This window comes from Protopterus annectens, chromosome 4.part1 (assembly GCF_019279795.1).
Source record: "Protopterus annectens isolate FY-2018-M chromosome 4.part1, PAN1.0, whole genome shotgun sequence".
Classification (NCBI taxonomy): Eukaryota; Metazoa; Chordata; order Ceratodontiformes; family Protopteridae; genus Protopterus; species Protopterus annectens.
The window spans coordinates 130,826,956-130,838,981 of record NC_056734.1 but is presented as its reverse complement, the minus strand read 5'-3'; the positions used below and the strand labels follow the sequence as shown (position 1 = coordinate 130,838,981).

Genomic DNA, 12,026 nt, shown 5'->3' with positions numbered 1-12,026 from the left:
TATTGAAATAAGACTTGACTTTTTGTATTGATGGTGAAATTAAAAGGCTGTGTAGATAAAATGGCAGTAGTTGAACTTGCTGAACTATTGTTAAGAAGGAACTGCACGGATTCTGGTGTTAGGTATTCCTTATACTACTATCACAAAAATGGTAACTGAATTAACAGGAAGGACAGCTGAAATAGAAAGAATACACTCCCTAAAACTTTTGATAATACCGTAGTTGGGCAGTTAAGAGACTGCACATTGGTCATGTAGCATAAACGTTTTGTTTAAAGTTAGTAAATTGATGCATCATCTGGGCATTTTTGACTAGTAGAATATCATGTCTCCAGCTTCTGACACAAAACTGAAATCATTGCATGTTGAGCATGTTTAAAGTGAATGTTTTATTGATGGTTTGAATGCAGATGCTGTCACCCTATATATAGTGTGTGTGTGTGTGTGTGTGTGTGTGTGTGTGTGTGTGTGTAAATGAGTAGCAATATAAGTTGCCTTAAAAAATGTTAAAGGTTTTTTTTGGGAATGGTTTGCAATGGGTAGTAAAACTCTGAGATAGCTAATCAGTATTGTGCTATTTAATTGTTTGTTGATTTATGTTGACCGGGTAGATGCATTTGCCATATCAATAGTAATCACTACAGTGGTGACAGTCAGACCAGTAGGAGATACTCTGTATGTTTCAAGAAGGAAAAACCTATTCTTCTTTTCTGGCAAATCATTGAAGATTTAAATAACTAAATGTCATATGTTTGAATTTTAACCTTCATTTCCTTCAGAAAATGTATGCCACGACAAATGCCGTTATTCTAGCAACTTTCTAAGCCTCTAAGAGCAATATTTATAATATGTCCCTGTTGGGGGCCTTTGCCTCCCCCCATTACATTATGCTTTGTTGAGATTTTGTTTGCTAAGAGTTTGAGAGGTAATGGAGGTATGGTATGTAATAACCTAGTCGCCGATTATTTGGTGCATTTTACGGGGGATAGGGGTTCTGCATTTCTTAGTGTGCCCTCCTTTGTATAAGATGCCTAGTAACTATGAACTTGTGTCAGGCTCTCAGTCATTCCCTACTGCAATATTACCAATTTATCTTTTTCTTTAATGTAACCTAGGCAATTAATTCTTTAAGGGCAGCAAGCACTGAATTTGGAGATGAGAAACTGAAATGTAAAGCTGTTAGGCAGTAACAGCCTTTTATTAGTTACAATTTTCTAATGTAGAATTATTCGGATGAATTTTACTTCTGCAGAGATTGTGCTTATTGACTGATACTCGTGAATTGTAATGATAGAAGTTTGAGTGGCCTTTTATGATTAAAATGTTCTGAAATGGGCAGTTTTGTCATTATTGGTTCATACATTTCATTCCATTGCTTACTGGAAAAATGTTCAAAACTGCAACTTTAAAACACACACTAACAGGTGGTGCTTTATTATGCAAGGAATACAGTTTAATGCAATCAGGAAGGTGAATCAAAGAACACATGTATATATGCATGGCATAAGAATGTGTTCAAGGAGCCTGTAGTTTGAAAAGAGCCTAAAGGTAAACTTAATTCTCCACTGGCCAGATGCATTTTATTTGAATGTGGGTTTTAATGCTTTTCAATAAATGTGAGTTTCAAGGGCAGAGAAGTTTTACTGCTCATGCTAAATCTGTTTTCATTGTGAGACTATATTGTTTGTTTAGCAAATGGCTGTCTGTGTTTATGCTGTTTTATTTCAATATTTGTAATCACTGTAGAAGTAAATAAGAACACAGTATACACACTGACAGGTTTGAACAGTGTTTATGGTAACTGAGGAGAAATAGCCAAGTAATGTAACACTGGAGTGGCTGGGGAGGGGGCTGCTTCTTGAGGGTAGGGGATTGCTGCAGAAGGGGCTGCTCTGGGGGGAGGGGTGGTCTATTACCCTGCCTAGGGCCCTATTTGACCACGGTCCAGCTCTGGTATTTACAGTAGGAAATGTGTACACAAAGGTAGTTGTTTCTTCTTATGCATTTAAATGATTTAAGGAAATGACTGGGGTGGCTTTCTTGGGGAGTGACCTACCTGTGGGTGTGGCTCAAATAGGGATGTTTCATGAGTATGTTGTGGGTGGGGCTTAAGGGGCACTGGGGCACTGGAGCACTACTTCGCCTAGGGCGTCGTTTCAGCTAAGGCCGGCCCTGATCACTTATTACAAATTGGATCAGGTCTCCAGGGTCATTTGGTTCGATAGTGCTCAGTAATATTCTTCCATGAGACCTCCCAAGGTTTAGGTAGCTGGAGACTCTGTCCCATCATCAAGGATTACTTGAAGATTGACAACATCAGATGAAGAAGTTATGTATTACCGTAACATTCCATTTGTGTTGTCAATCTTCACTAATCCTTGACATTCCCTCCCCCCGTTCCCCAGCCTGAGACTCTTAATGGATTGAAATCTTACAGGACTGGCTTCTTGTTATAAACACATGTCTGGTTTCTTTTTCTTGTATACTATTTGTCTGCCAACTAATTTAGGCAAACTTGATCTGAGGTAGTCATGAGAGAAGCGTTATGGGTAAAAGCATGGCTCAAGAGTTTGGAGGGCAATGGCCAACTCTGTTCTGAAGCTTGGAACCAAACCCACAGTCAAGGATTAGTGAAGACTGATAGCACAGATGGAACATTATGGTAAGACATAACTTCTTTTTTTCATGTCAGTACCTAGTTATCAAAGAAATGACCCTGTTAAGCCCAATTCCTTTGTCCACAGGGAACAGAATAGGGAGGGGACAACCCATGGAGAAATTTCATGAGAAAACTAACTTTTCCAGGCAAGTTAGAGTCCACCTGTCTGCTTTCCCTTTCCTCCCTCCTCAGTCTAGGAATTCCATTGTCAAAAATACTATGTCACTTCCAGTGTGGCAGTTCATCATTCAACACCATTACAAGATGTCTTGGAGGGAACTTCCATTATTGCGGAGAATCTCCCCTCCCCCTTCCAATCAAGTTCACCTCCTTCCACCTCTTCTGCAGGATCTCCTTGAGCAGGGCACCATAAAGTCGGTGCCCCACCAGCACCTAGGAAAACGGTTTTATTTGAGTTGTTCTGGTTCCCAAAAAAGAGGGCACTTGAAGGCCCATTCTGGACTTATCCTACCTCAACACCTCTTTGAAAGTACCATCTTTCAAGGTACTCTTCTTGCAAACTCATTGCCCCTTTTTGCTTCCTCGAGCCCTTCTAGTTTCAAAACTTTAAGGATGCATATCTCTATTCACCCCAGATGCAGAAATTTCCTTAGGTTTTCAGCCTTTTCTTTGCACTTTCAGTTCTTTCCTTTATACTACCAAAATCTACCATTTCCAGGGTTTTCACAAAATGCCTTGCACCAGCCTTTTGCTGAACCCATATCCAGACTTCAACCCAGGACACCCTATGGCTGCATCTCATTGTCACAGCCTTACTTCTGGGAAGGCTGGGGTTTACCCTTAATCTCCAGAGACTGTTTTTTGACTCTCCCTCAGTACCTGGTGTTATTGAGCTGCAGACATGTTACCTGTCTGACAGCCTTCCTCCCCTAGGAAAAAGTTCAGTCCCTCTCTACATTCTTCCAATCCCTACTACTCCATCAGTCTGCTTTTACAAAGGAAATTCTAAGAGCTCTGTGATGCATGGTAGCAACCATTCTTATGGTAACATTTGCAAAGCTACATATGAGAAAGCTTCAGTGCTACCTGAAATCTCTTTGGTCCTAGCACTGTCACTCACTGAACTTCCAAGTTTCCCTCTTGCCTTTTCTGAAAAAAGCATTAATGGTGGATTTCTGAAATACAACTCAATCCAGACCTTCCCCTCCACCCATCCATCCACTCCCAGTTAGGACCTGCATACAGACGCATCAGATGTGGCTTAGGGCACATGGATGGGGTCTTCAACGGGTCATGGCTAGTGGTCTGCCAAACAGATGAGGGATCACATCAGTATCAAAGAAATGAAGGCCCTTAATCAAGCCCTTCAGGTGTTTTCTAACCTATGGAACCCAGGGCCCCACAGGATTTTCACAAACACCACTACAGTAATGTAGTACATCAACAAACTTGGGGGACCAAATCCTACTAGCTGCGCAGGCCAGCTCTTCTGGCATGGGATCAAGCTATAATAGCAAATCTATCCCTATAGGTGGTTTGTATTCCATCCAAAAACGATGTTCGTGCATATTCTATAAGCAGATCATTGAAAGATGCTCATGAATGGATGTTAAACAGAGAGGTCTTCCTGGACATAGTCCACAGATGGGGTATCCCTCAAATAGATTTGTTTGCCTCCACTCACAACTGACAGCTCGAGCTGTTTTGCTCCAGGACTCGTTATCTCCAGATCTGGATGATGGATGCCATATTTTTCTGCTGGGAGGGGAAGTACCTCTATACCTCCCTCCCCATTCCTGTAATGACAAAGGTTCTACTGAAGATCCAAAAGGACAAACTAAGTCTTGCTTGTGATACCTTTTAACCTAGGCAGCTCCGGTTCTTCCTTGTTCACCTAGCCAGAAGCGATCACTACAGGTTACCCCCCACAAAGTGGTCTTGTTTACATAGAAAAAGGCCTCTCTACTTCATCCCAACTTAAGGCTGTCAACCTGATGCTATGGCTGATAGTATCTTAACTCCTTTCAGACACCAGTTTTCTGAGGATATCCTTCAGGTTCTCCAGGAGACCAGAATACCTACCATTAGAAAGTCATACATCGTCAAATGGAAAAGATTTTCTGTCATATGTCTTAACAAGAATCAGTACCCTCTCCAGGTGGGGAGTCCCTGCAGTTTTTTTTCCTACTTGTGTGAGCTACTCAAAACTGGGTTAGCATATTCCCCTGTCAAGGCATATTTCTCAGCTATTTCTGGCTGCATACCACTTAATCCTGCCTTATAATCAAGAATTGAGGTCAGAGTTTCTAAACTGTGCCCTTCTCTTCTCTTGCATCCAGCTAGGATGGCTGTCCCACTCCTCTCTGGAATCTCCGCTTTGTTTCAGTAGAACTCACTGCCACCTTTTTAACCAGCAGCTTCTGCCTCCCTAAAGTTTTGTACTTTGAGAACTTGTTTTACTAATTGCCCTTACTTCTGCCAGAAGGGTTTCTAAGCTTCAAGCCCTTATGACTACGCTACCCATCCCTTCTTTATTCTCCATAAGGATAGGGTATCTCTAAGGGCTAAGCCTTCTTTCATGCCTAAGGTGGTAAGTTGTCTCTCACTCAGCTATAAATTTACCTACCTTCTTTCCAAATTCTCAGAACAGGGGATAAACACTTCTGCACTCTTGGAATGTGCACAGACAACTTAGATTCTGTCTTGATAAGACTAAAGACATTAGGAATATGGAGCAGCTTTTTGTTTCCTTCCAGGAAGGCAAGTCGTGCAACCTGGTATCTAAACAGTCTCTAGCTGGATCTCAAAGTCCATTTCCTTTTATTCCTGCCATAGCAAGTCCCTGTCTTCACCTGTGAAAACACACTACACTTGAGCAGTATCCTCCTCTGGTGCCTTCTTCAAAGGTATTGACTCCAGAGTCATTCTGGAAGCAGCTACATGGTCCTCTGTACACATCTTCAAAAGACACTACAGAGTGGACAACTTTTCTCGATCAAGGACTTCCTTTGGGGATATGGAACCAGTCCTTTCAGTGTAGTGGGGAAAGGGTTTTTATTTAAGACATTTCCTGGTTCCCAAGAAGGAAAATTTTTGGAGGCCTGTTGGAGAGTTATCCAGGCTAAACTTTTTTTACTCATCCCAAAATTCAAAATGCTGACATTTCAAACTTTTTATTCTTCTCCTCAGGCCTTTCTGGTCATCTTAGATCTAAAGGGTGCCTATTTACATATTCCCATTCACACACACACACACACACACACACACAGTCACAAAACTTATAATTTTATAGGTTCTTTGCCTTGGGATTGCATTATTAATTTATATATTTGCCATTTGGTCTTTTTACCACCCCAAGAGTCTTCACCAAATGTCTTGTTCCAGTGATAGCTCATTGCAGGCTTCAAGGCATACATGATTTGTCGATTGCTTGATAGGCTGTCTAATAGCTTTACAATATACTGTGAACCTTTTCAGCAGTCTAGGCTTCACTCTGAATCTAAAAAAGTCATCTCTTGTTCCAACTCACAGATAAGTACTTGTGGGATGCTTTCTTGACTCCTCTCTGATGCAGAGTAAAGCACTTCCATCTTACCATCTGAGTAGCTAGCTGAAGTGTATTGCGTTCTTTTTTAGTTTTATGGTTGCCATCTATCAGTGAGACTTGAGCAGAAATATTTAATTTCTTATTCCAAGACTTTCACCTGTTTGTGTTTGTTAGACCTCTTCTGGAAGAACTGCAGAGCTACTGTTTTAACTTCTGTTTTCATATCATCCCATCTGCCTTTCCTTAAGTACATGTTGCTGTATTGAGAAGCAAAGTAGGCTCGCTGCATTGCTAAGATAGCCATACAGCCCTCCTGATCCTTCAAGTTAACAGACTAGAGGTGCCAAGGGAGACATGGACTTCCTGCTAACATGTCTAACATATCCATAAGAACCCCTCTGCAATCAGAGAGGGAACTGAATGTGTGTGTACATGACAAAACTTTGCAACACTAGAGATAGGTAAATTCTACCTGCTGAGGATGAATGGCTCTCCAAGTACCCACATATCCACCACAAACTGGATTATAGCTAAAGTCAGTTTTGTTAACCTGCTACAGTTGTGTGGGATCCTATCCATTGGCAGATTCATGGTCATATTAAAGTTCCCTCCTATAATCAAAGCTGTGTATGGCCCTTTCAGTGATTTCATGGTTTCTGAAAATTCCTTAGTTTACTCCACCAAATCAGTATTAGGACCACAGAAATTGGCTTTAGTAACTTCCCCTTTATGAGTAGAACTAAGCAGTTCCCCTCCTTACCTTTAAAGGATGACAGTGGTCTCCACTGTAAAGAAGGGTATACCAGTGTTAATACCCCTCTTTTTGCTTAGTTAGCACAACTTGTGTCCCCCACCCCTTCCATCTTTTGTGCACATTTTGAACATTACTTAAGTTTTGTTTCCTGTAGCAGTACAACAGTAGTCCCATAGTTTTTTAACTAAGCAGTGGCATGTATTTACCTTTGACCAAGTAGACATCCCCTGCACATTCTAAGGTAATACATTTATTTTTGGTTGGTCCTGAGGTGTGACTATTGTAGCAGCAATAGGTTTGTAGCCATTGTGTGGCAGCAGTACATTTTTGTGTTCCATACCCTGTAAGGTAAGATTATTAGAGTCAGCTAGATCTAGAGTCATTTGTGTCATAATTCACACTTAAAGATCAAGCAAGAAAAAAAAAGCAAAACCGTTTCCACACACTTTAACAAATGTAATGAATTGTAGTGATAACAAGTAAAACTGCAAATGCAGCAAATGCCTTATGTACTGCTTGTTACTTTATTGTGGGGTAAAATATATTAAACTGGAAGGGTCGTGTGCTGTTTGTTTACTTGTGACAACTTGCCTTCTAACCAGCTCCTTCATGCATACCTTACTGACAAACAGGCTTCTTCTTCAGCTATGGCATGGATAGTTGATCCTGCTGATCCTTTACCTAACGCAAGGAGAAAAACAATTAAAACATGAGTCTGTCTCCCATTTGTGGGCTATTACTATGCCTCAGCTGAAGTGTGACTCTGCAGTGGCTACTGCTTGTTCCTCAGACTACTTGCTTATTTCCTCCAATCTCTCTGTTGTAACCTTGCCAGTCTTTACAGACCAGGGGTCAGACACATTCTCTGCAGCAGCTCCAGTGCCCTACATGGAAATAGGAGAGCCATCCAATTTGGTTATGCGATATACTTCAAGAGAGTCTTCTGGAGGTGTCCGAGGAAAGGGATCTTTTGCACAGGTTGGTATGTTGTACTCTAGCCATTCAACCCTTAGGGATGTAACTAGAAAAAAGAAACAGAAAATTAATCATATTGAAAGTAATGAAATGGCTCCCGTTCAAAAATTATGCTGTTACCATAGCCAGACATTTATTAGTCAGTCAACTATGGGTGCTACATGTCTTCTGCTAATACTGCTGCTCCTGCCTCTAAAGAAGAGGATGAATTCTCTGATGTTGATGATGGGGCTAGCTCACCCCAAGATTATATATAGCCCAAGACTCTGATTCTCTCTGGAAACAGTATCAGCACAATCATGCACACTCTTTATGGCATGTTTAGAAACTTGAAATGAATTAAACAGAATCTGATTCACATAACACCCCCATGAGTCAGGGAAGAAAAAATAAAAATTCCAAGCTTTCAGGATGCTTCAAAATGAACTTCGACATGTAGCCCTGGTAGTTCAGAATTCTGAAGGCTAATGTGGTAGAGGAAAAAAAGGCTCTAATCCTGTCAGTCCTGCGCTCTTCTCCTCCTTATCCCCAGAACTGAGTTGGAGGAGGCAAGATGCTTTTTTGTTGCTTGAGCCGTAGAAGTTATTACAGCAGGATCAACTGTAAGCTGAGAATAGAGAAATGTATTTGCATGTGAAATTCTATACAATTTATTTGCTTTTTTGGGAAGTGATGGGAGAGAATCAGGAGCATTATGGGCAGCTTTTAATGCATTCTCCAAAGTAGGCAAAATAAGGAGGAGTGGGTACAGAAATAGGGACTTCTTGTTCAAGCAGATCATAGTATCTAGCTAAGTTTAACAAGTAAACAGTGACAATATTTCAGATTGATTTTATTCATTTGTCTGATGAAGTTTACATTTGTTAAACGAAAGCTCTCACATGGTTATTTTATTATTTTTATAAATAAATTATCAAGTTATTTTATCTTGCAACTTTTTTGTGCCTTCTTGCCTTTTGGTTTGGTGAGGTATTGTCACTGTTTACTTGTCTTTCTTCAGTTGGTCTTTGTTTCTTCAGCAATCTACCCAAGTTTGAGGGAGTGTCTGTCTGTTCCCATACATCTCAGTCTGGAAATAGTCTCAGAAAAAGAGACACCCTCATTGGTGCAGCTTTGGGCTCACTATTCATAGAATCAGACCAGGGGGCCCCCAGTGACTGCACGGTTCGCTGGTGCCTAAAGCCGGCTATGGATACAACCCATAGGCTACTGCAGCAGTGAAGAATTCAAACATTTACACATCTACTGTTATGGGTAATTACAACTAATAGAACTGTACTTTACTGTACATTGGATGAAATGAGGCTAATCTATACATCAACAAATTTAATATTGTGCATGGGCAGGAGATGCAGGGCCACTCCTAGCAATGAGAATGTTATATTATACACACGGTGTGGGGTGCAGATTCTTTCTGATTCTGCCAGGGACATGACAAAGGAGGAATGATTGAGGATAATACCCCTAGACACCAACATGCATTTATATATTAAAAAGGGATAGGAGGCAACCCTAGATGTGAGCATGTACCCGTTTACTTTTTACAAGCGAATGGTATGTGAGGAAGGACCAACCTTAGACTTGAGCATTTAAGTTTGATGTATAGGAGAAGGGGGATGTAGCAACTACTAGTGCAGCACTGTGCCTTAACTGCTTATTTAAACGGTTCAGTTAGCAGAGCCAGCTGGAACATTTAATCTTCCTCTCTTCCATCCAGGTTGTCGCATATTGCATTCATGGTGGGACGTGTCAGAGATGGACAGCATAGTGAAGCTGTGCTGTCATTTCCTGGCTTCTGTGTATCTCTGTATATTTCTTGTAGCAAAGCTTTACAGCTTGCATAAACCTAGTAATTGTAATTAAAAATTACCATTTATGAGCTGTGAATATCCATGGGAAGATATACTGTTACACTAAAAATATAACATTTTTTTCTTATGTGTGTGTGGTACAGTAGAGAGTCAATTATCCAAAAGTCAGTTATCAGAAACGTCAATTATCAGAACCAGCCTTCCAAAGTTTTCCGGTAGGAAAAATCATAAAGTCTGAATATATAAATAGTATTTGCTTGAGCATGTTTTTTGAGATTGTTTGTGAAAAAAATATATTTATTTACATTTGTTAACCGGGTAGTGTCCGAAAGCTCCAGTACAGTGACAACAGAATAAAAGCTTATAGTTATCTGCATCAATAAACAATGTATTTTACACAGTCCGGTAAACAGTACAAGTAATGGAGTGAAAGAAAAAGAATACAACTAAACAAGTTAAATGATAATATGTCTAGTTATAAAGAGAGCAGGTTGCAAAAACATACAAAGACAATTCAGAAAATGTTAGTACATGAGCTGGATTGTTTGTCAGTGTGAGGTGATAAACCCCTTGTTTCTTAAAGCTACCTAAAAGTTATAAAATGGTGTTAGTGAAGTAGAAAAATATTCTTTACTATCCATTGGAATCGCTGCATGGTTGAAAAGTGTATTCTTATGTGCAGAAAAAAAAAGATTTTAGAAGTTTTTTTACCCGGTTCAATTATATGTTTGATTATCCAAACAATTTGATTATCCGAACTATCCTAGGTCCCAATTAGTTTGCATGATTAACTCTCTACTGTACACAACTTTTGTAAATATTCACTGTGCTTTTCACTGTTGCCTACTGGTTTACACCAGGTTAATTTTATGTTTATTTTTTTTCTTCAATCAGAGAACCAGCATAAAAAAAACAGAAGTATTTTAACCAAAGATTCAGTAGCAAGCCTGCGGAAGGGCATTGTCATGGGAACCTCTGAAAAGGCCATTTCAGATGAACTGGCTAGCAAGCAACAACCAACATATTCTTATCAGCAGATAAGCTGTCTGGATAGTGTCTTCCGGTAAGGCGTATTCTGATGGCCTTGCTGGCATTTCTGTAGTTGCATATTTGTCTTCATTAAATATGGTCTGAAGTTTCTTTGTCTAAAACATGGAATGGTATCTTCCAGTGCTGCAAAAATAGAGTTGTTCTATAATGTCAGGAATATGACAGATTACTATGAAAGGGTGCATTTATAGTCAAAGCACGTCAGCTTTGCATAATGTTTATAAGACAAGGAACTGTGCTGAATTAGACTGGAAGGACTACCTCGCTCATCTTCAGTCAGTATCGTCTAGGTATATGTTGCTTTGAACTGTAGTAGAACTTTTGTATGACAATAAGATTTCATGGAATACTTGGAAGCAAGTATTTTGCAGCTGTGAACTACCCATCCTGACACAGACCACTGTATGAAAGCAAATGGTATATATACCCACTCCATGTCTCATGTGGTCATCTTGGTTGTTTTAGATCCTAAAACAGGCATCCTGCTACTGTCAGCCATAACTTTTGTACATATCATGGTTCATAATATAGGGTTGGGAATTGGGCACTAATTTACTCCAGGATGGCCAGGGTTGGTCCCAGAGAATCAGATGCATGGGCAACAAGGGATACTTCCTGCATAACTCACAATTCATTATGTAATTGGAACTACTGTACCATGCCATTACTTTTAATTTTTAAGTTTTGGCTGCCATCAGTATCAAAGCATTGAAGTACTTATGTGCATTTGTGTACTTTTCAATATTTGAACTTCATGAAACTTGGGACTAAGGAAAGTCGCACACACACACACACACACACACACACACACACACACACACACACACACACACACACACACACACTGTTTAGGTGATTAAATGAGTACTAATTATTTGAAGAATGCAGACACAACTCATATTTACCAAATGTAAGGGACATCTAGCATGCAGCAGCGGCCTCAGAACCCTGTATTGTTTTAACACCTCCTAGGGACATTTTTGGGTTCTTATTTCTTTGCCTTCTCAAGGACCAAAAAAAAAAAAAAAAAAACACAGTCAGGATTTTTCTTCTGCGTGCTAACCTACTGCATTTGGCAACCATCAAGACTCCCCCTTTTGGACTCAACCCCATTTGTTCCTTAGTGGTTGGGAGGCTTCAGATCTACTAGGGTGAGAACCATCTGGAGGAGTAGTCATTCATACTGTTGAGGAGTTTATGCTTTCACTGGCACTCCAGTAAAGCGAACATTTAGGTAAGTCCATAAACCTGCCCCTGGGCAGAGAGATG

At 40.2% G+C, this 12,026-nt stretch overlaps 1 protein-coding gene across 1 annotated transcript in view; it reads left to right on the top strand.

Moving 5' to 3' along the window:
* Positions 1-12,026, top strand: part of PER2 (period circadian regulator 2) — a 1,339,110-nt gene that overhangs the window by 763,767 nt on the left and 563,317 nt on the right. Inside the window, exon 17 of the mRNA XM_044070032.1 lies at positions 10,602-10,770. Coding sequence (XP_043925967.1) covers positions 10,602-10,770 — 169 coding nt within the window. The remainder of the gene's footprint in view (positions 1-10,601; positions 10,771-12,026) is intronic.